Genomic DNA, 27,349 nt, shown 5'->3' with positions numbered 1-27,349 from the left:
GGCAAGGAATTACAGAGCAGAAATTGTAGGTTTAGAGGAGGGGTCAAGCACAAGGGGAGGTTATATGAGGAATTTGCATGGAAGAGAGGATAATGATTGGGAAATTCGAGGGAATAAGATATATTGGAGTAGGGGCTAGGTGTGAGGAAGGGGATTTCCTGGTTAGGTAAGGTTAGGACTAGTCATCAGAAAGGAATGAATGTCAAGGGGTAGGGTTGGGCATTGGGAAGAGGAGTGAGGTTAGGGTGCCTGCATTAGGTGGATATGTTCTGGGGGAGGCGTCAGGTATTAATACAGTAGTCTCATTTACCAGAAGTAAGCAAAAAAAAAAAAAAATCGGGCGATGACACCTCCTGCAGATCTGTGGCTAGAAGCACTAGTGGTCCCAGATGTCAATGGACCGAGGACCCAGTAATGTCGCTACACATTTCGACTTTCCATGCAGCAGCGTGGCTAGAAAACGTGGCCCCATTGCAAAATTTTGATTGGGATAATTTTTTTAGAAGGTGCCTTTGTGCCACAGGTAGCCCCCATTATAGCAAGCTAGAGATACCTCCCAGTATCAGGACCCCCCCCCCCCCCCCCGCAACCATTATAGGTAGACACATTGTAAGTGACTAGAGGTAACCGCAATATGGGTAGCCAGAGGGGCCCCCAGTATAGGAAGCCAGACAAGCCCAACCCCCCTACAAAGTATAGAAAGCCTGCAATTGCTGCTATGGTGAAGTCTACACTTATGTTTCCATACTTTCCTCATCTCAGGGGGCGACAGACACAGTTGATGTGCAGTCCCCCCTTGTTAGCTGATTTTTTTGCTTACTTCTAGTAAGTGCAACTTTTAATTGTACTGAAATAATACGGGTGACCATACTTTTTGAAATATTCTATCACACTGTATGAGAAGTTTCACACTGATGACGTAAAAAGCTCTCTTGTACTTACGACACATCTGGGAAGATCTCCACTGCACGACCACTCCCTTCTGAGCGCACACATGCGCGTAGGCTGCTATCGAGTCACAGAAACATGCGCAATCCCCGATTGACTCGCAGGTGCATGTGTCGTACAGACAAATCTCATAGTATGGAATCGGGTTTACCTGTGGGGAAAAAATGGTGAGGCCTGAATGGTAACAAAGCTAAAAGTGACATTTCTGGACTAATGTTGTAGCAACAATCAAACGGTGCCCTGAGGGGGAAATGGGGTGGAATTCAGAAAGAGTGCTCCCCTGGTGGCTGCAGCTCTGGTGCTTTGAGTCCGGGAGGAGAAATAACGGATTATTAATTACATTTCGTTGGGTCCTTGAAAAGATGCGGATAAAACGAGAAAAATCGTGATGAAGAAAGAAAACAGTGGAGCGCAGTTAGATTGAAAATCACCAGCTTTGCTTGATCTAAAAGATATTGGTCACTGCGCTGCAGGCCTGTTAAAGGAACACTATCAATTAACAAGTTTTTTTTTCAATTGAGATAGGAATAGTTTGGAAAGTGCTGCTAAGTACTGGTGTATACATTTCACTGCTTATCTCTTTGTTTACGGTTATCAAATTCCTTTCACACTCTACTGTTGCCAAAACTGAGAGCTGAGTGAACCATGAGGGGAGGGGGATTCCCTCACACTACATCTGTTACCCCTGTGTGTGAGAGAAAGCTCTCAGAGAGCTGTCTGCGGAGAGCAGAGGAAATGTATCTTATGTGCAATGTAACCATTTGCAATAGTATGTGAAACCTCACACTAGAAGCATTTCATATAACTCTGCTTCAATATTACACTGTTCTTAGCATGTCAGCTAAAATCTACACACAATGAATTACAGCTTTTACCTCTGAAATTTAACATGAAAAGTAGGAAAATGTTTACACAGTTACCTAGACGTTATTTGTACATTGTCATTTTAGAACACTTAGTTTGATAATGTTCCTTTAAAGTCAGAGGCTATGCATAAATAAAGTCCGCTACGCATTACAAATTTCCTGGTTTTGTTCTGCAATGAATTTGATCGGGATCTGTCATGCGTTGATTTGCATTGATCAGCATTCCCCATTTGTTATACCAGGGAAAAGCAGCTGTGGGTGACATGGGGCCATTCTCGCTGGGGGAGTGTCTGCTAGCTGTGGTCAATGGCATGCAAATACAGTGGGTTGCAAAAGTATTCGGCCCCCTTGAAGTTTTCCACATTTTGTCATATTACTGCCACAAACATGAATCAATTTTTTTGGAATTCCACATGAAAGACCAATACAAAGTGGTGTACACATGAGAAGTGGAACGAAAATCATACATGATTCCAAACATTTTTTTTACAAATAAATAACTGCAAAGTGGGTTGTGCATAATTATTCGCCCCCCTTTGATCTGAGTGCAGTCAGTTGCCTATAGACATTGCCTGATGAGTGCTAATGACTAAATAGAGTGCACCTGTGTGTAATCTAATGTCAGTACAAATACAGCTGCTCTGTGAGGGCCTCAGAGGTTGTTTAAGAGAATATTGGGAGCAACAACACCGTGAAGTCCAAAGAACACACAAGACAGGTCCAAGACAGGTCAGGGATCAAGTTATTGAGAAATTTAAAGCAGGCTTAGGCTACAAAAAGATTTCCAAAGCCTTGAACATCCCAAGGAGCACTATTCAAGCGATCATTCAGAAATGGAAGGAGTATGGCACAACTGTAAACCTACCAAGACAAGGCCATCTACCTAAACTCACAGGCCGAACAAGGAGAGCGCTGATCAGAAATGCAGTCAAGAGGCCCATAGTGACTCTGGACGAGCTGCAGAGATCTACAGCTCAGGTGGGAGACTCTGTTCATAGGACAACTATTAGTCATGCACTGTACAAAGTTGGCCTTTATGGAAGAGTGGCAAGAACAAAGGCATTGTTAACAGAAAGCATAGGAAGTCCCGTTTGCAGTTTGCCACAAGCCATGTGGGGGACACAGCAACCATGTGGAAGAAGGTGCTCTGGTCAGATGAGACCAAAATGGAACTTTTTAGCCAAAATGCAAAACGCTATGTGTGGCAGAAAACTAACACTGCACATCACTCTGAACATACCATCCCCACTGTCAAATATGGTGGTGGCAGCATCATGCTCTGGGGGTGCTTCTCTTCAGCAGGGACAGGGAAGCTGGTCAGAGTTGATGGGAAGATGGATGGAGCCAAATACAGGGCAAACTTGGAAGAAAACCTCTTGGAGACTGCAAAAGACTTAAGACTGGGGCGGAGGTTCACCTTCCAGCAGGACAATGACCCTAAACATAAAGCCAGGGCAACAATGGAATGGTTTAAAACAAAACATATCTATGTGTTAGAATGGCCCAGTCAAAGGCCAGATCGAGAATCTGCGGCAAGATCTGAAAACTGCTGTTCCCAAACGCTGTCCATCTAATCTGACTGAGCTGGAGCTGTTTTGCAAAGAAGAATGGGCAAAGATTTCAGTCTCTAGATGTGCAAAGCTGGTAGAGAGACATACCCTAAAAGACTGTCAGCTGTAATTGTAGCAAAAGGTGGTTCTACAAAGTATTGACTCAGGGGACTGAATAATTACGCACACCCCACTTTGCAGTTATTTATTTGTAAAAAATGTTTGGAATCATGTATGATTTTCGATCCACTTCTGACATGTACACCACTTTGTATTGGTCTTTCATGTGGCATTCCAATAAAATTGATGCATGTTTGTGGCAGTAATGTGACAAAATGTGGAAAACTTCAAGGGGGCCGAATACTTTTGCAACCCACTGTAATTCCAGCTTGCATCCAAATTCAATGCAAATTCTACACAGCTTGGAATTGGGCCAATCAAAACTGCCAGAAAGTGCATTTGAATGACCCAGTTCTAAGTTGCATACAATTTGTATGAAATGAGTACGCCGTTCAGAATTAATAAGGTGCCCATAAACCTATCTACTTGGCGGCCCATCGACCATGCGATTAGATAATTATTATTGAATCAGATGAAAATCACTGCCGCCAAGTGCATGCCCGACCGACGATGCAACCAATCTGGGGCCAAGCATGTTGATTGGACATGCTGCAAGATGTCGGGCTGTTGTGGTCGGTCGGTTGCACGGCGGTGACAGCGAGCAATATCGGTATGAGCGACGGACATAAAGAAACTCCCAGAGCTGTTACCCATAATGTCCAATGACCCCTCCCCCCCCCCGGCAGTGCAGTATACATCACCTGTCCGTGGCCGCCGGTGGCTCCGTCCTCCATCCATACAGAGGCCCCACGTGGTTGTCGGCATACATATGGGCACGTGTTAACTCACACATGTGCCCACTTTACTCCACGTGGGGCGCGTGTATGGACGGAGCTCGGAGCCAGCGGCGGACACGAACAGGTAATGTATACTGCACTGGGCACCGGGGAGCACATTGAATACTAGAGGGACAGCGTTGAGGTGGTGGGGTGTGGCGTCACAAGGCTGATTCCGGATCGATTTCATACTGAAATTGATCGGGAATCGGCCTGTGGTGTATGGGCAGCCGACAGATCTCTCTCTAATCAGATTCGATAAGAGAGAGATCTGTCTCTTGGCGGAATCTGACCATCATTGCTAGATGTATGGCTGCCTTTAGCGTGTCATTAGTCGTCTCCGGTGCTCGTTCTCACAATATAGGCGGTCATACTTACCAGCTTCTCACAGGCCTGGAAGATGTCCCCCCTCAGGATGCCGCATGCGTGTTCCACCGCCGCCTGCTTCAGAATGTTGTCTTGGCACAGCGGCATGGAGGTTGCAGAGGGGAACTGAGGAAGAAACATAGAGAAAATACACATTGAATAGGAGACCTTCTGACTCCTCCTACTTCTTCCTAGCCAATCTCCAGGCTTAAAGATCTGTAAGGAAAAAAAGGAAGCCCTCGAAACAACAGCCGACAATATTTACTTTCCCCCGGCTCCAGCGCAGGTTCAGCTTTCCGTTCAGGCTGAGGTGGAAATAGCCGAGCTCAATTGGTTTAGCTCTAGCGGATCCGATCTGGCTCGGCTATTTCTGCCTGAGCCCATTCGGAAAGCCACTACTGCGCCTGCGCTGGATTGTGGTTGGTAAATATTTACCTCCCCGGTGTTTGGGGCTGTCAGAGCTGGATCACTGGGACAGAGAAGTCTCATTAGAATCTAGAGGCTCTCCCGATGTAAGCATCCCCACAGGGGTTTTTTTCTCACAGATTTTCTTTTGTTGGTTCGTACACATGCCCAACAAAAGTCGCAAAAATAGGAGACCAACTTTGTGGACAGGACTTCACCAGTGGTGTCATTGGAAGGACTACAATATTGAAAAGGACCAACTCATTTAAATACTGCATGCCAAGCATAAATGAAATGACATTATGCACGACATGTCCACATTCAGTACAACGATGTTGTTCAAACGACTTTGTACACATGTGACCGACTGCACGATATCTGTCCAACAGTCATCTGAATTGATGATCCGCCGGATGGATCGGGCAAAATGCCACAGGTCAGTCGCTCGCCTTTGTTGAATAGGGGTTGTGGGGAGGCGCTCAATCTGTGTAATAGTACTGCAACTAAAAAACTTTTATATATATATATATAAAGGAGGTTTCTTACCTCTATTGAAGACTCACAAGGGTGTATAACAGGGAGTCTTTATTAAAAAAAACTGTTTTGCTGTTGACAACGCGTTTCACGGGACTAAGCCCGCTTCCTCAGGTCAATAGAAAACAGATAACCTTTCAAATGAGCCGTGTGCTGCGCAGGCGCCGTTGTACAAAAAAGCTCCCGGTCTTTCTACTCTCAACAGAAAAAGTGACCTCACTTCCTATGTGAATAGAGAACCCTGCACCTGTAACACTACTTGCTCGCCCTTGTTGATTGGCTACATTTTTGCACACGATCTGCCATTTGTCAGACATTTCAAGCGACTTTAGTTTAGTGTGTGTACGAGGGTTTAGATAGCAACAGCAATATATAATTATCATAGCTCCCAACTCTCCCTCTTTTGGAGGGACAGTCCCTCTTTGGGAACCAAATCCCATTGTCCCTCTTTCCTCCTCATTTGTCCCTCTTTCAGGAATGATGTACAGATCTATGTAAATATATGTATTTTTCTATTAAAATATGTGTTAAATTTACTTTATTCCCATCCTTTAAATTGTTATTTTTATTATTTTCAAATGTTAATATGAATGAAAATGAACTAGGAGAGAAAGGACCAGTCTGCTCTGAATTATAAAGTAATATATTTTTCTTACGAAATCTTTATGGTATGTGTGACTAGATGTGTGCTGGAGGTGTGGTTAGGGGCGTGGCAGGGGCGTGGCTTAAGTGTCCCTCTTTCTTATCTCAAAAAGTTGGGATGTATAAATTATTCCTTCCTTATTACGCTAATCATCTTGTGGTCCTTGGAAAGCTAAGACATTAATGCAAATTAATCCTAATAGTATGCAAATGTATGCAAATTGACTCACTATCAGATGCAGCAGCAACAGAATTTGGTTTCCCCCTCTGTCTGGCGCAAGGCGCCTAGAGTTGCCACACGACTATACTGTTATTATATACTCCTCCCTGTTGTTGCCTGAGGAAGCGGGGTTGTACCTGCAAAGCGCGTTGCATTGTATTCTGGAGTATGTGAATAAATTTGTATGTGTTTGAAAATCGACGGTTTTGTGTCTGCTTAGGGGAGGTAAGTCCACCACTGCCTCCCTAGAAATGTTAAAGTTTGTAACAATTTTTATCCTGTTGGCGCCTCTGTTTACCTTATCTACGAGTCCACCCCGGGTGGAGGGGTGCTATACCCTATATCTTCTGATCTACAGAGAGCGACATCTTAATCCTGATCGGGGACAGGTCTAATACTCCCCACCTGCCTATATAGTGGTTGCCTGAGCGGTGACCCTGGTTTGTGAGTATTACTATTTACGTACTTTCATTTACCTTTGATTATACATACTACTCTATATCAGGCTCTCGGTTTCCCCTTTCTTTATCCATTTGAATACGTTTAACACATTTGCACCAACTCTCGCTAACCATCTCATCAGAGCAAGTCATAGTGAATACATATACAGTATATGCAGCGCTTGCACGAACCAGGACGGCGTTGGCACACAGGGGGTTGACTTTCCAGGAGTTCCCGAAGTCGCTGGGGTTGATTTCCAGCTGATTGTTGCTGCTTATCAAATCGTTGTTTTCAATGTCATCGAAGTTCCCGCACAAGCCACAGACTTTGCCCTGGAGAGAAAACAAAAATGGAGTCGTTAAGCCGCGACGCATCAAGCTGTTTTTTTGCTTTAGTATGTCAGCGCTTCGCAAATTATTTTGTAATTTAATGTTACGAAAAATATCTTTTAACTCCAGTTAGAACAATGAAGTGTAACAGCTCCTATGACATGAAATCTTTAGATTTTAGTGCACTTTGTAAAGTGTGATTGTGATTTAACTGCACAAAGCAGGAAGCATTGCAACCCTGCAATAGTCACAGATGTGACACCCCCACTAGACACTGCACTGTCAGAAAGTCTCTGGGGTTTTCTGCGCTCATCTCTGCTCATAAATCAAGGGTAGAAGTCCAATTTCACATTGGTGTGAATCCTCACAATAGAGGATTGTTTATAAAAAAAAACAAAAAAAAAGGGGGGGGGTTTTATATACTGTATGTCTTTAAAGGACCACTATCGCCAAAAATTTTAAAATTAAAAATACATGTAGACAAATACAAATAAGTATGTTTCTTCCAGGGTAAAATGATCCATAAATTACTTTTCTCCTATGTTGCTGTCACTTACAGTAGGTAGTAGAAATCTGACACGACTTCATGGGGGATCCTCTGCATGGGTTTTATTCTTTATATAAAGACAATCACTGTAAAGGATTTATACAAAGATGCTGGCCAGCTTACCTGCTCGCTGCACACTTTTCTGGCAGTTGGACGGAGCAACTGCCATTCATTAAGTGCTTAAAGAGAACCTGTACTGAGTAAAATTATTTAAAATAAACACGAGGTAACTTTAAATGAACATTACAGAGTTACCTTGCCATCAGTTCCTCTCAGAAGCTCACCATTTTCTTCCACTAACGGTCCAATTTCTAGCGAAAAATCGTACGAGCGATCAGAAATTCTGATCGGATTGGTTGTAAATATTGGTCCATTGGTGGACACAATCGATTGTGAACGAGTGAAAAAAATGTCGCCCGAATGAATTTTCGTCGAACGAAAATTTGGATTTTCTTGGTGGTCGTGATAGATAGGAAGCAATGATTGGTTAGTTGATGGTGTAGTGAACGATTTTTCGTCCGATCAGAATTTCTGATCACTCAAACGATTTTTCGCTAGAAATTGGATCGTTAGTGGCCAGCTTTACAGTGATCCCTTCCAGTTCTGACAACATTTTGTCAGAACTGAAATATATCAGTTGCTGTTAGTTATATATCAGTTGCTGTCAGTTACAGCTGAGAGGAGAACTGATGTGTCCATGTTTCCCTATGGCTCAAGTGGGCGATGTTACAGTTTAAGGCCTGGAACCCACTGAAATCCGCAAACGCTAAACGCAACCGCTAGCGTTTTGTATGAGCGTTTGCAAGCAGATTCATGCTCGTTTTAGGGTGCGTATTTAAAAAGTGTATTTTATGTGTCAGCGGTTGTGTAGCGTTTAGCGATTCGTGGTTTAATCCTGATTGGTCCTCTCAATTAATTTTAATTTTGTTACAGTGTGCTGTAACTTCAAAACGCTAGCGAAACCGCTCCGTTTAGGTTTTGATAAGCGATTACGCTATCGTTTCTATACTTACCATTGAAGCGCTAACGCTCCCAAAATGCTGCATGTTCTGTGTTCGCGTTTTTGGGAAACGCAAACGCTCCTGTGGAAGTTGCCCCATCCATTAACATTAGCTGAGCGTTTTGGCAAAACGCTAGCGTATCGCAGCGCTGCCAAAATGCTCACAAAACCGCTCTTGTGGGTTCCAGCCCTAACAGTGTGCTGACCAGGAAGCTGTTATGGGGCAATAGCCATTTTCAAAATGGAGGACGGAGAATTCCCTTGATCACAGTGGACAAACAGGACGCAGGAGACGAAAAATAGATTGAGGAGTAGACTACACAGGAGGTAAGTATGACTTGTGTATGTTCATTTTGACTTTTAATGTTCAGTTCAGGTTTTCTTTAAGTGACATCAACATAGGAAAAAATTAATGTATGGCTCATTTTACTCTGGAAGAAACATACATCTTATTTGTATGTGTGTACACATATTTTACAGTTTAACATTTTTGTGATAGTGGCCCTTTAAGGAGGATTAGCTGTTTTGGGTTAAATTTGTTTTGAAAACTTTGTAAAGCTTGTCTGAGCGAAATAGTCCTGCCTGATTGATTTGTTCCCTCTGGGGTACGGTACGGTTTTACATGACAGTGTTACATGTCTTGGTCTTGGATCCAGACTGCAGCGATCTTGTAGTGGAGGTCCAGAGAGAGACTAGAAGAATAGAGGACAAACAGTCATGTGACTGCCACTTTCAAGTCTTTATTCACATGGAGGGAGGGCCTGCTGAAGCAGAGCTGGATCATCCACAAGGCAATTCTAGGCAGTTGCTTAGGTCCTGGAAAGAGCCTAGGGGCCTGGTGGATGCTACCATTCACTAAATCTTACTAAAAAAAAGTCAGGTGACCATCAGCAGTGGCAAAAACTTCTATCTTGCCTACGGCCCAAATTCTTCTTAATCCTTTTCTATGTTGAAGCATCACATCAGACAATAGAAAAAGGCTGTTTTCTACAACTTTACTCCTACTGGATTTCTGCTGGAATCTAACAAACTAACACTGTTTACAGGCAAAAACCCCACAAAACTCAAATTAAAAGACAACCATCTGCAAATAAAATACAAACATTTAATATACATACATATATACAGACCTGCCAGGTTTTGGACCGGTCTATCTCCTCATGGGGGAGTCTCAGGTATGTTTTTATTTACAAAAGCACTTAGGGCCCTTTCACACTTGAGCGTTTTGCCGGCGATTTCGGCAAAACGCTTAAGCGCTAGCGCTTTTTAAAGCGCTAGTGCAATAATAGCCTATGGGCCCGTTCTCACTTGGGCAATTTGCGCTAATCGCCAGCGATTAACGGGAATCGGCAAATGCAAATTTGTAGCCTGCACCATTTTCAGGCGATTTCACGGCGATCGCATTTCAGGGCTATAGAAGCGCTAAACGCGATCACTAAAAAAAAATTGCTAAACATGATCGTTAAAAAAAGTGTGAATGGCGATTTTTTCCGCGTTGTACGCAAAAAAAAATCGCCTGAGCAAAACGCTAGCAAAGGCGCTAGCGTTTTATAAGTGTGAATGGGGCCTTACTGAACTGCAGTTGCTCAATCCAACTGCCAAAACAGCATGCAAACGAGTAGGGAGTCTGACTGACATCTTTATATAGATCCTTTCCAGGGAGTGCTTTTATAAAGAATGAAGGTAATACTGGGAATCTCCCATGAGGAGATGAACTAGTCCAAAATCTGTCAGATGTATCAGCTATTTCCTTCCCACTGTAAGTGACAGCAACATAGGCAAAGGCTAGATTCACAGTGGGACGTTGCGTTTTGATGCCACGTTAAAGTCGCACCGCAAACTTACAACGCAACGCGCCCAAAAAGTGGCAACGCAGCGTTAAAGCAGATACAGTAAAATATACAGGCAATGAAAACTATGCTTCCAAGTCATTACTGAGCATGTGCAAACAGTCCAACGCAGCTAATAACGTGTATAACGCACTGCATGCAGTACTTTTACTTAACGTGCAGCGTTAGACACCAACGCAACGTGTGCACTGTGAATGGGGCATTGATTTTTCATTGCAGTGAGTTATTCTGCGTTAAATGCTGTTTTAACGTGCGACTTTAACGTCCCACTGTGAACTTAGCCAAAGGGTAATTTACAGTGCATTTTACACTGGGAGAAATGTATATATTTATATGTATGTATTTGAATTTTACTATTTTTCGTGATGGTGGTGCTCTGATATTTTGTAAATGCAATATATTGTTTATTTGCCATGTAGAAGATGCAGATGAAGGTGGCCTTGTTGTCTGGATCAGTTTTCTGAGAAATCTTGATCTCTGTAGGTTTAGGCCGGGTTCACACACACTACATTGCAAACTCAGCGCATGCGGAAACAAGGTATGTACATCCACTCAGGATGCTCTTTCATTCTGAGCAGGTGCGCTGGCGTCATTCACACTGACCGCAACGTTTGCGCTGCTCGTCTGCTCACCCATGTGCCGGTACTTCTGCCACTTATCTCATCGTCTGCACAGTCCCTCGCTTGTGCGCTGCTCGCCCGGAGACCAGGAAGTATGGGACTTCGGCGTCATTCACACCTAAAATCAAAAGCGCAAGCGTTTTGCGTTTTTGTGCGCTTTTATCCCCCCTCTCGGTGCTTCGTTGCGTGATGCATTTCTGGTAAAAGCGCTTTTCTAATTCACTCCCTGACACGAGTCAGGAAGTGAACTCTTTGACCAGGAAAATAATAAATAAATATGTATTTATTTTAAAAAATGCGAACGCAATCGCCGCATAAAGCGGTTTTGTGAGCGTTTAGCGCTCTTCCTGTACCTTCAATTGTAGCAAAAACGCTCCACAAATGTTACAGGAATAACCTGATATGAACCTTCTCATAGAGATTCCTTGAACAAGCGTTTTGTGGGCGATCGCCTGCGCTTGAAAAAAGGCAGAAAACGCCCCTAGTGTGAACCAGCCCTTCCTGTTGGTTTGTAAAAAAAAAAAAAATGTGAATCCTACCTAGCAACAGGAAGGATTTTTATTGGTCCTCATAAACTGTTGCAAGAAGAAGGAAATTGGAATTTTGGCAAACCAACAGGAAGCCATATACATTCTGGACTCCAGGATGAGTGGAGATGGGACGAGTGGAAACGGTACGGCAGCTACGAATTTCCACCGGAGAGTTATGCGGAAGCCCGTTCCATTAGGCTTCCATTGCGTCCGATTTGTATTTGTGGTTCCGGCTGTGGGAAAATGCAGCAGGTCGGGACTTTGCAATTGCGGTCCCGGCGATTGCTTCGCACATTTGTGTTTCATTTGACAATGTAAACACATCCTATTGATAACATAGGGTGCATTTATCATCAATGCACTACGGTTAATGCGGCGTTTTTCACTTAAGTGTAGACGAGCCCATAGGGCTGGAACCCACTAGGAATTGCTGCAGCACTTAAATTGTGGCAGTGTTTTGTGCAGCGATTCCTAAAACAATTGCGATTCGCTCCATTTTGAAGCGCTGTACAACGCTTCCGATTAGCATTTAATTTTTATTAAAATAAACTTTATTATACCCGCCAGGTGTCCCGATGCCTGGTTTCCGTCCGTAGCCCCGCCTCCTAATGGAAGAGTTCATAGCTGCTTCTCTTGGACCAATCAGAAAAGTACCTGTGATATCTTCTGCTAGGGGGCGAGGCTACAGACGCAAGCCGGACATCGGGACACCCGGTAAGTATAATTAACTTTATTTGAAATTCAAAATGCTATTTTCAAACCTATTTTGCAGCGCTTCTATACTTAGCATGGAGCACTCAAAATGCTGCATGTCCTGCAATTGCAATTAACCCTAATCACAGTCGCACTAGTGGGTTCACCGCCATTTAAATACATTGGCAAAGCATTTTTTGGAATGCTTTGGATCGCCGGTGATCCACAAACGCTGCCAAAATTGTCCTAGTGGGTCCTAGCCCTTACAGAGATAGCCTATGGGGGTGGGAAAAGGAGTATTAGGCAATTCCTGCTTGCTCTAACAAACATTTCCTGCAGGAGAGTTACAGACAGCCCTGGTTGCCATATACACTCACAAACTGGTTTGGTTTAACGTGTTGGTCATTTTCTGATGCTTTTCTGAACAGCTCAGTAGCAGAGAATGGTTATCTGAGTTTCTGTAGCCTTTCTGTCAGCTTAAATCAATCTGGCCGTTCTCCTCTCACTGCTGCAGAACTGTTGCCCATGATTGGTTTATTTGTTGATGGGCTGAATTCTTCTGCCAACAACTTCCTGGAAGCAATCATATGTTTTTGGCCGTGTGGCAGTCACTACCCATCATTTCTGTACATAAGCTTACAGACTACCCAGCAAGCTCATGGTGAACCAGAACGCCTAGGACTGTGTAGGGGCTACAAAGGGCCAAAAAGCCCTCTTACTAAAATGTTATGCAAAACAAAAGTTTGCATTCTTAAAACAAAAGGTATTTGCGATTACTCAGATTGGAGTGAGCACACACCATGTGTTTGTAGATACAACTGAATAATACGGCCAAAACCTGATGGATTTTACTGGGAAGAAAAGATTTGGCGAGGTAGCCATTGTACACAGATTTACTATGCTTTGTTACAATTGTTTACCAACCAGGTAATCAGTTGGAAAGATCGATAATACTCAGAACCGACAGGTTTTTGACTGGCTCATCTCTTCATGGGGGATTCTCAGTATTTCATTTATTCTTTACAAAAGCACACCCTGGAAAGGAATGGATCCATATAAAGATGCAGACCGCCCTCTCACATGTTTGCAAACTATTCTGGCAGTTGGACTGAGCAACTGCTGTCCACTAAGTGCTTTTGAAAGTTAAGAAAACCCCATGAGGAGATGTGCTAGTCCAAAACCTGTCAGTTCTGTCAGATGTCTACTACCTACTGTAAGTGAAAGTAACATAGGAGGAAAAAAATTAAAATTTACAAATTTATAGCACATTTTACTCTGGGAGAAATGTGCTTTTTATTTATGTGTTTTTGTTTATTTTTATAATTTTTAACAATAGTAGTACTTTAAGTGGCAAGATTTGGAACCTTGGCCAGGGTTATATAAGAATGTAGTGAGGGCTTGTTTGGTGGTCATCTGATTTTAGTTCCACACAGACACTTGCGTAAAAATAACTTATTTTTAATATTTTCTGATTCTCTCGGATTTATTAAAATATTTGTGGACATCACTGTACGCATGTGGCCGCAACAACAGGAATGCACGTTACTGAACCATTAAGCTTTCCCCACTGCGTCCTGATATGACCCATCCAAGGGTTACTAACATTCGCCTCTTAATGTCGTAAGTAAACCCAGAAACTGAACCAGGGAAATTCTGAAAGCAATTATGTTGATAAGTGTGAAGTAATTATTCACTTTGGAAATGTAATTTTCAGGTTCACTTTACACCCCGCTGTGTAGCTGTGCTTGCATGAAACACCGGCAGCTCTCAGCAGGACCTGTAGCCTGTTTCCAGCCTCGCTGATGTGTGTCCACTCACTTCACCCACTAGAGGCCACTGTTGGTAGACTGGAGATGAGCTGCCTGTTATTATGAATGAGTAGCCTGTTGCCCAGCAGTGACCTCCAGTGGCAGAAAAAGTGAAATTCTCAACAAGTCTAGATTCCTAGCAAACGTTAGAAGTACAAAATGTCACCAGCTTTATTTGTTATAGCTGCTCCATGAGATTCCTGATATGTGCAATGTGTCCTTAAAGGTCACATCCAGGAGGCCTGAAAAAAAATGTACTTACTCGGGGCTTCGTCCAGCCCCTTGCAGCAGTCCTGTGCCTTCGCTGCAGCTCCGCTCCCTGCCGGAGGCCCGGGGTCCCCTCCCGTGCAAGATGCCCACTGCGCCTGCGCGAGTGGCTCTCAGAGTCGCACTGCCACTGACAGTAGTCCTGCACCTGCGCAGTACAGCCCAGATGACGTCAGTGCGATTAAGTGAGCGGCACGCTGGAGAGCAGTAAGATGCCGACCTGGCGAGGTCAGCATTTGCACCTGAGGGGACAGAGAGCCACCGGAGCTGCGGCGAGGGCACAGGACGGCTGCCAGGGGCTGGAGGAAGCCCGCGGTAAGTAGATTTTTTTATTTTTAAACACCTCAGACCTTCCCTTTAAAGCAAACCCAAAGTGAGGCAAATACAGAGGCAGCCATTTGTGATCCTTTTTGTAAAAAGCATGAATTGCACCTGACCTGTATACTTGCAGAAGTTGAGCACCATGTCATATCATGTGATCTGATGTGATCGGGACCCAGAAGACCAGTGAGAAGTTCAGAGCCTCAGATGGAGGAAGAGCAGAAGCCATCTGGAGCAGGTAAGTATAACTGCTCTCTGCCACCCTGCACTAGGCAGCCATACAAGACTTACCGGCAGAGGTTTAGAGTGCACAGCAGTTTCAAATGAAATATTGCGTTTGAAACTAATAACAGGTTGGAAATGCAGGAAAAATGCAGCAGGAAGGTGATTGCGCTTCTGTAAAAAATGACTTGCACTAGTGGAAAAAGAGCACCGCAATTTACATGCTAAATACAGTGCCGTCACAATACACAAAACGCAATCGATCCTGAAAATCGGAGTGTAACACAGCAAGTGAAAAAGAGCCCTTACAGACGTGTGTGAACAATCCCAAGGTACAGTACGGTTGTCTCCGTGGCATTAGATTACAACGCAACACGATACACCTGATTCACCTATCACCACAAACATTAAAGGGGCACTATGGCAAATAATTGTAAAATATGTGCAAACATAAATTATTAAGAAGTTCTTTTTTTCCCAGAGAAAAATGAGCCATAAATTACTTTCTCTAATTACTTTACTACTCTCCTATGTTGCTGTCACTTACAGTAGGTAGTAGAAATCTGACAGAAGCGACAGGTTTTGGACTAGCCCATCTCTTCATGGGGGATTCTCAAGGATTTATTTATTTTCAAAAGCACATAGTGAATGGCAGTTGCTCTGTCCAACTGCCAAAAAACTGTGTAGCGAGCAGGGAAGCTGGCCAGCATTATTGTTTAAATCCTTTTTAGGGAATATCTTTATACAGAATAAAAGCCTTGCTGAGAATCCCCTATGAAGAGATGGACTAGTCCAAAACCTGTCGCTTCTGTCAGATTTCTACTACCTACTGTAAGTGACAGCAACATAGGAGAAAAGTAATGTATGGCTCATTTTACTCTGGAAAAAATGTACTTATTTATCTATGTTTGCACATATTTTAAATTTTAAAATTGTTTGCCATAGTGCCCCTTTATCCACCACTGCAGTATATCTATGTCCTCTGTGACTTCATCCAAGCCACAAGGACGTACATATACGTCTTGTAGCAGAAGCAGTGCTGTGCAGGATTGGGCTTGGTCCTGTGCACAACTCAGGCACTATCTGATGCAGCACTAATTGCTGAAAGAGAATATATGTTCCCTGAGCCAATAAGATTGATTTTTACCATTAAAATTACTTTTATTTTCTCAGTTTATAGTGAAAATTACACACTGTAGCATTATTTCAAAATCAAATATCTTCACCAGAAATTGTGACAGGAACATAATCTAAGTTTTGTGATAAGCGGTAGAAATAGCCAAACAAAATTTGTGTTTTTTTTTTTATCTACAGTAGAACTTTTTATTTTTAAACTGGAATTGGTAGAACTGAGCAATAATGTGTTTTTTTTCTATTGTTTTCCTCTTTTTCCCATTAAAATGCATAGAAAACAAAATTGTTTGTGGGAAAACATGCCATACAATGAAAGCCTAGTTTGTCTTGAGAAAAACGATATATATTTCATTTAGGTGTCATAAATAGGGATAACGTTATTGCTGATTAAATAGGGACATAGCTTAAATGTCAAAACTGCTCTGGTCCATAAGTGGAAAACAAGGTCTGGATGCAAACTGGTTAAATGGTAACTTCCTGAATGGTACTTACGCAATCAGTGCCCTGCAGCACATAGGTAACAGTAACACACGTTGCACATGTAGCCTGTTACCATAGCAACGCTCACAATACCACTGATAGTGCTGCATGGGTAACAATGTAGCACTCTGCTTGCGTATTTACCACTAAAAATGGTGTGCGCTGCCTGTGGTGCAATATTACCAAACCTATGTGAATCAGGTTCATAGTGTGAACTGGCCCATTATAATTGTTAAGACTTCAGACTTAAACACATATGTACTGTCAAAATATAATTCTTTATTGGGTATAAGGATCCTGTAACATGCATGCAGTAGCAGTATGTGTGTTTCTGTAAATTCAGTACCAGCAATCCCCCAACACTGAGGTTTCTAAAACTCTTCCTAAAATATAAACCTTTCTTTTATGTAAACATAATTTCACTTCCTTCAGAATCTCAATAGGTTATTCATGTAATACAATGAGGTCTGGGCCCTTATTCAATTCACTTTTTCTCCTCAGTTTTCTCCTAGGTCAGTGATCTGCAAACTTGGTTCTCCAGCTATTAAGGAACTACAAGTCCCACAATGCATTTGCCTTTATGAATCATGACTGTGGCTGTCAGACTCCTGCAATGCATTGTGGGACTTGTAGTTTGCAGATCACTGTCCTAGGTGATATTTGTTAAACTTGTCTATAAAATGCCGTTTAACCACTTCCCTTCCCCTGGGACGAGTAACTATTATGTGCAGGGACGTAGCTACTACGTCCCTCCCCACTGCACATTCCCACTCGCTCCCTACGCCCCCCCCCCCTGCGCTCGTTACCGCCCCCCATCGTTAGCCGCTAGATCAATGAAAGGGAGCACAGTTCCCATGCATTGATCTAAGTCCCCGTGTGGATGACTGCAGCCATCTATGAGACGGCGCTGCCATTCTCAAAGACCGTCCATGCATCACTTCCTCTTTGCGGAGTAATACTATGCATATGAAAGTCAGCTGCGAGGACATCTTGTGGCCAAATAGTAAAATTACAAGTGTAATCTACATTTTTTTTCCAATAAAGTACCCATTTTTACCTTATTTTTACATTTTAAATTAACCCCTGACCTCCCACACTCCACAAAAGTTACCCCCAATTTTTTTTATTTTTTATTAAAAAACCTTTTTTTTTACAAATATAAAAAAATACATAAATGGTTACCTTGGCGACTGAACTTTTTTTTAATATGTATGTAAAGAGGGTATATTACTTTTACTTTATAAATTATGGGCTTGTAATTAGGGATGGATGCAAAACTGAAAAAAAATGCACCTTTATTTCCCAATAAATTATTGCGGCCATATATAGTACGAGGGAAAAATTTTAAACGTTGCAATAGCCGAGACAAATGGGCAAATAAAATGTGTGGGTTTTAATTACGTTAGCATGTATTATTTTAAAACTATAATGGCCGAAAACTAAGAAATTAATTTTTTTTAAAGGTTTTTCTTATTTTTCCTGTTAAAACACTTTTAGAATAATTCTTAGCAAAAAGTAACCCCCCAAAGAAAGCCTAATTGGTGGCAAAAAAAAACAAGATTATAGATTGTTTTGTTGTGATAAGTAGTAATAAAGTTATAGGCGAATGAATGGAAGGCGCACTGACAGGTGAAAATTGCTCTGGTTTTTTCAGGGGAAAAAGCCTTGGAGGTGAAGTAGTCAAACCACCAGCAAGCAAGAAATTACTCAAAATAATTTTTATAGTTCTTTTTCACCTACTGTTTGGTGCTTTTTCAACTGCAAAGTGCTGAAATGTTATTTTAAACAGAAGATGAAAACAGTATCTCCAAGGAGAAAACGTAGGGAGAAAAAGTGAATTAAACAAGAGTGGATGTAGGGCCGGTACTTCAGTATGGGTACACTGGGCATATCCCTAAAGGTGGGCACACACGATACAATAAAATTATCCGATTTTACGGCAATTCGATAAAAACAATCGGATCTCCCGAAAAAATCAAAAGCTTTTTTTTCATTCGACTGAAAAATCCGATCGGATTTCCCGTTTTTTTCGATTTTTATCTATCCGGATCATCTGTTCAATGTAAGAATTGCAATCATTTTTTTCTGAGTGATTGTAACATTTCAAAAATATGACCAATGTACCACACACCTATGTTCAATTTTTCCACAATTATGATAAAAATTATTGGAAACTCTGACAAAATTGCTAGAGTGTGTATATTAATAAATTGACAATCTAACACACACCATACAATCTGTAGAAAGATTGAAGAAAAATATCTGGCATTCCAGATTGATAAAAATTGAAAAATCGGATCTGATTTCCAGTTTCCTTCAGTCGAATGAAAAAAAAAGCTTTGGATTTTTTCGGGAGATCCAACCGGTTTTATCAAATTGCCGTAAAATTGGATCATTTTATTGTATTGTGTGGATTTCCCATTTTCTTCGATTTTAATCGATCCAGAATGCCAGATACTTTTCTTGAATCTCTCTAAAGATTGTATGGTGTGTGTTAGATTGTCAATTTATTAATATACAAACCCTATCAATTTTGTCAGAGTTTCCAATCATTTTTATCATAATTGGGGAAATATTGAACATATGTGTGTGGTACATTGGTCAGATTTTTGAAATGTTACAATCAGTCAGAAAAATTGCTTGCAATTCTTAAATTGAACAGATATTTAAAAGATTGTATGGTGTGTGGCCACCTTAAGGCTCTGAGCTATTTTGGAGCTCACAAGCCCCGGACTGAGGATTTCCCAGCAGTTTTCAGTACATCAGTACAGAACTAAAATATAAGGGTTCCCAATTCTCCTGAGTGCACTGCTCTTATAGGAGTCCCAAACAGGTCAGAGGCCTACTGTGCTAGACCAGAATCCTGGGCGGGTTCCCTATCTGAATTGAATAGAACAATATTTTAAATTAATTTGATAAATAAAAAAAAAACCTGCTACAGCAGTTTACAGATTCTCAGCGACTGACTGCTGCCTGCAAACTCCCAGTCAGTCAACTTTTCCCCTTGGAGTCGGGTACACACTTTCAGTTATGATTGGCCAATCACTGACCAATTTTACCACCTCCATGTAGTAGGAAGGTTTACCTACACAATCTGTTCATAGTATTCAAAGTCTCTTGACCCTCATACTGCATGGAGGAGGTAGAATTGGCCAATCATTTTTGCACCCTTAAGGTGGCCACTAACGGTCCAATTTCTAGCGAAAAATCATTCGAGCGATCAGAAATTCTGATCGGATGGAAAATCGTTCACTACACCATCAACTAATGAATCATTGCTTCCTATCTATCACGACCAACAAGAAAATCCAAATTTTGGTTCGACGAAAATTCAATCGGACGATTGTTTTTATAATCGTTCATTATCGATTGTGCCCAACAACTGAGATTATTTACAAACAATCCGATCAGAATTTCTGATCGCTCAAACGATTTTTTGCTAGAAATTGGACTGTTAGTGGCCAGCTTTATGCTGGGTACACCAGTTACGTTTTTTCGCTCGATTCTGCTCTCGACTCTCTTATCTGCGCTCATTTTTCTTATCTTTTTCCATTCACTTCTATGAGAAATCGAGTGCAGAATCGATCGGGAGTAATATCGGACATGAGGGAAGACATCAATCGGATGCATCTATCGTACGGAATATTGTAACATGTGTACCCAGCATTAGAGTAACGTGATGATTTGCTAAAGGTGGCAATTAATAATTAATCCAATCACCTGGACTGATCCGATCTAGAGTACCAATGGGAACTACAGTGATTCTTGAAAAATGCATGCAGCAGTGCGACAGCGCATCGAACTTCTGCACATCACATATGATGGGAACGGTAGAAGAACTGTCTATGCCCTTCTACCGTTCTTGCGTGTCGCACACTATACGCGCTGCCAAAATGCACACGGCAGCGCGTATAGTCTGAACGAGGCGTTAAAGTGAACCAGAGATGAAGCACCCTCATGTATTTTACCATATATATCAGTGGGAACATTAGAGAAAAAAACCTACCCTGCTCTCTGTTTCATTATTTACTGTTCAGCCTGCTTCTTAGCAGCCCTGATAAAATCCCCGGACTGAGCATTCAGTCTGGCTTTGCTATAATGACTCAGCTATAATGATTCCTAAGCAGAGCCACAAGGGGGCAGGCTTGGGCTTGAAAAGACAGCACAGAAAACAGACTCAGCTATAAAGATTCCTGAACAAAGCCAGACTGAATGCTCAGTCAGGGATTTTATCAGGGCTGGTAAGAAGCAATCTGAACAGTAAATAATGAAACAGAGAGCAGGGTAGGTGTTTTCTCTAATGTCCCCACTGATATAGTAAAATACATGAGGGTGCTTCGCCTCTGGTTCCCTTTAATGAACAACAGCACACATATCAGAATCTACATGGCAAAATGTGCACTTCTGCACTGGACATGGCAGCCATGAATAATTGTGGAAAATCCTGGGCGAAAAAACGTGATCGCAAACGCAAAAAGATGCAAAACCCTGAGAAATCGCGATGCAAGCATGTTCCCAGCCCGAGGTGAGTATATTTGGGCAGTCTTTCTCACGGGCATCCTATGGTAATTACCCCGTAGGAAAACACAGTGCAAAGCTGACTGGAGACTTGCCAGACTGACGTCGCCGTCCTAATGCCCGGTATACACGATGCAATTTTCCTGACTGATGGACGGTCCCGTCGTCTGATTATTTTCAACATGCCCAATTTGCTTCCGGTCAAGAAAGGGATTGATTTTGAGATCAGTACTGCACAAAATTGATCCATTTCTTGATCGGAAGCAGATCAGACATGTTAAAAATGATCGAACGATGGGAAATTTCCCATACATCTGACAGGAAAATTGCATTGTGTGTACCAAGCATAGGAGTGGCATCTCGATATTGTGTCAACTCCTGACGCCACCCAAACGCTAGTATGACTCTTGGACAGAACCAGCTCCCTGACAGTAGGCAGCACGGTGGCGTAGTGGTTGGGCAGGACAGTGACAAATCCCAGCCAGGGCATTATCTGCAAGGAGTTTGTATGTTCTCCCCAGGTCTTTGTGGGTTTCCTCTGGGCACTGTGGTTTCCTCCCACATCCCAAAAACATACAGAGAAGTTAATTGGCTTCCTCCCTAATAGGCCCTACATTATGATACACACACTACTTGATACAGACATATGACTATGGTAGGGATTAGATTGTGAGTCCCTGAAGGACAGATAAGTGACAAGACAATATACTCTGTACAGTGCTGCAGAAGATGTCAGTACTATGTATATACTAAATAATAATCTAAGTAATGTTCATAACCAGAATATTCCCAGAACAAGCTGGTCAGATGACAATTATGTATGTGGCTCCGTACACACACTAGACTGCGGTAATCGGACATGAACAGACGATGGCGGTTTGGTCAAAAATCATTTTAAGAAAGGTGTTCCTACAACAGTAAAAGACAGGGATTATCATCATGTAGCTCGATCCATTCAGGCGATAAACGATCGATCCAAGCTACTCACATGTTGGCAATTTCGCTCTTCCGCCAATGATCTAAACGTTGTGTCACTGCTCAGTTAAAAAGTGTGGCGTTTGTTCGTCACGGTGGGATCACTCATTTTCTGACAACTGCGGTCTGGCGTGTGTACAGAGCTTAAGACCCACTGCAACCCATTACGCCCATATGCCCTGACAGAAAGTACTAAGTTGGAATCATTTTTGTAGCCCATAGATGCCCATTCACCATATATTGAAAAAAAAAATTCCATTTCAGGACATGAGAAGCCAGTTCCATAAGGAACAGAGAGTGTTTCAGGTATTTATGAGATGATGGTAGAAAATCAGCCTTTTATATAGTCACCAATCAGTTGAGGAGGCAAGACTCGTAGGTGGGCACCATGTATTTTATGTTAATGAAGGCATCTTCTCCTCCATGGCGCTCGAAGGCTTCCAGGGTCTCCTGAATGAGGTCCCCGATGTTCTCCCTCTTCTGCTGGCTGTAGTCGATGCCGTCGCCCGAGTTGACGTTCATGTTCTTAAAGATGTTGAGGATGGGCAAGATCTGGCGGTAGTAGGGCACCAGGGCCTCCCCCACCATGTCGGCCGACAGCACCAGGTGTTGGAGGACCTTCAGGGTGGTGCAGATGACCTGGCGGTTGCGGGTGTTCAGGGCATTCTTGATGGGTATGATGAGTTGGGGGATGACTGGGAGGATCTTGGCCCCTCCATGCTCCAGCATGTCATGCACCCCCTGGCGGGCAAAGAACTCGTAGGGGTGGGCCATCTCACACAGACCATCGAAGAAGAGAGGCAGGTAGTGGTGGTAGTCCAGTTTCTCGAGTTCCACCTTCCAAGCGATCTTGTTGCCCTTGGTGTCGTGCTCCAGGGCGATCGGGAAGTCCCCCCGCTCATAGAACTTACGGAAAGCTGTCGGCTTGGAGGGTCGCTCCCTGAAGGCCCCGGCCGCTGGGGGACCCCTCACCTGGGAGTTCCTCATCATGGCCTTCACGGTGAAGCCTTCTGAGCAAGCGGACAGAGGGGCAGCTTTGGTCTTGGCGTGCTCTGGCTTCAAGGGGCAGCTATCAACCACCATAGCGTGGGGTGTTCAGGCAGATCTCTATGGAGGTGGCACAGGACGGCTGTCTGGGCAGCTCAGTGCTTGCAGACTGCTGGAAGAGTTGTTTAAAGCCGTCGCCAGGGCAACAGGATCCCAGCTGCTACAGTGTAACATTGGGTTGCCAGGGAGACGGCTAACACGTGGCGTACAGGAGGGGGCGGGGCCGCGTACAGCCTGAAGGATTACATGCCCAGGGACGTGTGATCTGCACGGGGGGGAATGTCACCGCCTACAGGGCATCACATGAGGGAAGGGGGGGGGGGGGGTCCGAGAGCGGGACCCTCTGTCAGTGGACGGGCACGGCTCTGCTTCCCCCGGCCCCATGCACTGTAGTAGTATAGAGAGAGTGCTGTGGGACTGCGGAAAAATGGCCGCCGGAGTCCGCATTCGCAGACATATTTTCCTCCGGCGGCCATTTTCTTGTAGTCCCATAGAAATTTCTATGCAAGCGGAGGGGGCTGGAGAGGCAGAGGACAACACATTGGATGTCTTGTGCTGCTGCCTGTAACTAGCGATCCGCTGCAGAGGGAAGGAACTGCTATACTGGAGCATATCTGGCTATGGGGAGAAAGGCATAGCTCCCAACTGTCCCTCTTTGGGAGCCCTGTCCCTCTTTCCTCCTCATTTGTCCCTCTTTCAGGACTTTGTCCCTCTTTCTATGTATATATATATATATATATATATATATATATATATATATATATATGTATGTATGTATGTATGTATGTATGTATGTATGTATGTATGTATGTATGTATGTATGTATGTATATATATATATATATATATATATATATATATATACATATTTCTGTACAAAAAATTGTGTTTGACTCTAAACTTTATTCCCATCCTTTAAATTGATATACTAGTAAAAAAAATGTTAATATGAAGGAAAATTAAGCAGGATAGAAAGGGCCAGTGTGGTTTGAATTATAAAACAACATATTTTGTTTTATAAAATAAAATCTCTATGGTATGCATGACTAGGGTTGTGTTGGGGGCATGATCAGGGGTGTGGCTTAAAGAGACACTGAAGCGGAAAAAAAATTATGATATTATGATTTGTATGTGTAGTACAGCTAAGAAATAAAACATTAACATCAGATACATCAGTCTAATTGTTTCCAGTACAGGAAGAGTTGAGAAACTCCAGTTGTTATCTCTATGCAAACAAGCCATTAAGCTCTCCGACTAAGTCTTATGCTGGATACACACGGTGCGTTCGTGCACTCGATTTTCCCGTCGATTCGTTTATTTCCAACATGTCCGATTTGGATTTCGATGGATGGTTAGGTTGATTCGCATGCAAAGTATGCCGAATCGACCTAACGATCCATCGAAATCCAAATCGGACATGTTGGAAATAAACGAATCGACGGGAAAATCGAGTGCACGAACGCACCGTGTGTATCCAGCATTAGTCGTGGAGAGGGCTGTTATCTGACTTTTATTATCTCAACTGTAAGTGAACTGTTTACTTTTTCTCTGCTAGAGGAGAGGTCATTACTTCATAGACTGCTCTGAAAGACTCATTTTGAATGCTGAGTGTTGTGTAATCTGCACATATTATAGAATGATGCAATGTTAGAAAAAACACTATATACCTGAAAATAAAAGTATGAGAATATTTTCTTTGCTGCTAATCTTCTAGTAATTATTCATAGTACACAACCAATTCACTATATCATTTTTTTTTTCGCTTCAGTGTCTCTTTAAGTGTCCCTCTTATCTCAAAAAGTTGGGAGGTATGGGAAAGGGGGGGGGGGCACATCTAGCTATCTATGGGGGATGGGAGGAGGGGCACATATGCCTGTCTGTAGGGGGTGACCCAGTGGCGCAACATTGCGACCGCACTTCGGCCAAGGACCCCAAGAGCGAGGCAGGTCATTTTGTAGCACGCTCACCCCTGTGCCTGACCTGTTCGCTGCCATAGACATAATGTTAATATATCTATGGCCGTTCAGCAATGTAATTTGGCAATCGCCGGGCGTCAAATGACTTCTCTCTCCGAGTTGCTACAACTCGGAGGGGGAATGGTAATTAATGCCGACCAGAATTTGTGTGGCAGTAGGGCGACCGTCATTCGGTTCACCCTGCCGCAAAAATTACATGCGGCGAGTATCCATGTACGCCCTTAAGTTGCCCTCCCTCAACCACAGTATTAACTCTCTATTGGGCCCATCTTGGTAATAATCACTTCTATAGATGCCTTTAATAGTAGTAATCATTACTAAGCTGTTCCCCATCCTCTTCTTGCACGTCTGGCACTGTGGCTGTCCATGGCAGGTTTTGGTGCACTATATGAATTGTTTTGTATGGGGGGGGGGGAGGGGTGTAAATCCATCCCTGTGTGGGTGGTGATGGCTGCATTTCATTTGCGAGGTAATTGCTGCATTTTCATATCTGAGCTTGATGGCTGTATTGCACTTGTGAGTATTATTGCATTTTATTTGTGGGGGTGATGGCTGCATTTCACTTATGGAGTACATAATCCTGTCACTGACTATCCTCAGAGGAGCTCATAATCTAATCCTACCGTCATCCTGGCTCCTCCCGGTCCCGCCGCCGCATACCGCACTGGCGACACCCGGGACGGGTGTCGGGGTCCCTCTTCATTAACGGTGACGCTCTTCGTCATCACGCCGGCCGCTGCGCGTCATCACGCTGGCCGGCAGTAGGGATGGTCGCTGGAATCCGCGGAATTGTAAATTCCGCGATTCCGGCCGGAATTTGGTGATTCCGGTTCCGATATGACGGAACTGAACTGCTATAGCTCTAACACGGAATTCCGCGGGAAAATTTTAAAATTCCGCGGAATTTATTTCCCCACCTAACTGATTTCTGCCTGATAACCTTTCTCCCTCCCTCCCGAGGGTCTCATCTTCCAGGGAATTGTAGTATTTCAAAAGCCAGCTTACATACCTTGGCTGGGAATTGAACCCAGGTCTGGGTGCATGGTAGGTAGCTCACTTCACCACTATACCACATGCTGAAGCCAGCCGAGCATGTACCATTATGATATATCCAAGAGAAAAATGAGCTTGCTTATGGATTTGTAGCATGTCAAAAGCCAACTCACATTGGCCGGGAATAGAACCCTGGCCTACCACTCTGTAGGCTGCTATCCTAACCATCATACCACCAACACAACACACTACAATACTACATGATGAAGCCAGCCTAGCATGTACCATTATTATATATCCAAGAGAAAAATTAGCTTGCTTAAGGATTTGTAGCATGTCAAAAGCCAACTCACATTGGCTGGGAATAGAACCCAGGCCTACCGCTCTGTAGGCTGCTATCCTAACCATTATACCACCAACACAACACACTACAATGCTGGATTACAGCTGCCCAGAATCCCCCCTCAGACCTCAGACAAGTTGAGACACCAGAATATCTGCAGGCATCCTGCAGCTCACAGCACCGTGCTGCTGCCATGACTATGTGCCATCCCGCCCCCTTTCTTTCCCTGCTATAGTTGACTTCGGATGCAACACAGCTTCTCATGTACAGAGCATGGAGCAGCACTAAAGAACTTAAAGGGGAACTGAAGAGAGAGGTATATGGAGGCTGTCATGTTTATTTCCTTTTAGACAATACCAGTTGCCTGGCAGCCCTGCTGATCCTCTGCCTCTAATACTATTAGCCATAGCCCCTGAACAAGCATGCAGCAGATCAGGTGTTTCAGTGGTTCAGACTTATAAGTCTGATCTGACAAGACTATCTGCATGCTTGTTTCTGGTTTTACTCAGATACTACTGCAGAGAAATAGACCAGCAGGGCTGCCAGGCAACAGGTATTGATTTAAAGGAAATAAACATGACAGCCTCCATATACCTCTCTCTTCAGTTCCCCTTTAACAGAGCACAGAGTCAGGTATGAGCACAGCCCTGTGCCCTGCTGTGTGAATGCTTCACTTTCCCCTTCATTACCAATGTCAGCTGTCCTCATTATTATCTGTACTAGAGTGACCAGATTTTTGTTGGTTCAACTTGGGACGGGTGGAGCGGGCCGCGCTGAAAAATGGGGGGATGCGGGCGAAAAATGGGGGGATGCGGCGCGCGTAGCGCTG

At 43.3% G+C, this 27,349-nt stretch overlaps 2 protein-coding genes across 2 annotated transcripts in view; both read right to left on the bottom strand.

Moving 5' to 3' along the window:
- The window catches only part of VWF (von Willebrand factor), a 297,479-nt gene that overhangs the window by 122,709 nt on the left and 147,421 nt on the right, over positions 1-27,349 (bottom strand). The window contains 3 exon segments of the mRNA XM_068278128.1: positions 943-1,099; positions 4,639-4,752; positions 7,060-7,200. Of these exon segments, the coding sequence (XP_068134229.1) occupies positions 943-1,099; positions 4,639-4,752; positions 7,060-7,200 (412 nt within the window).
- Positions 22,446-23,416, bottom strand: PACRG (parkin coregulated). The gene has a single exon (XM_068278127.1). It carries the CDS (start codon positions 23,243-23,245, stop codon positions 22,517-22,519), a length of 729 nt encoding a protein of 242 aa, XP_068134228.1. The 5' UTR covers positions 23,246-23,416; the 3' UTR covers positions 22,446-22,516.

Source organism: Hyperolius riggenbachi, chromosome 3 (genome assembly GCF_040937935.1).
Source record: "Hyperolius riggenbachi isolate aHypRig1 chromosome 3, aHypRig1.pri, whole genome shotgun sequence".
Classification (NCBI taxonomy): Eukaryota; Metazoa; Chordata; class Amphibia; order Anura; family Hyperoliidae; genus Hyperolius; species Hyperolius riggenbachi.
The sequence above is the reverse complement of the archived record's forward strand: the minus strand, read 5'-3'. Positions and strand labels throughout refer to the sequence as shown.

Coding starts and splice junctions, on each gene's coding strand:
- PACRG (XM_068278127.1), bottom strand. CDS start 23,245: ATGGTGGTTGATAGCTGCCCCTTGAAGCCAGAGCACGCCAAGACCAAA.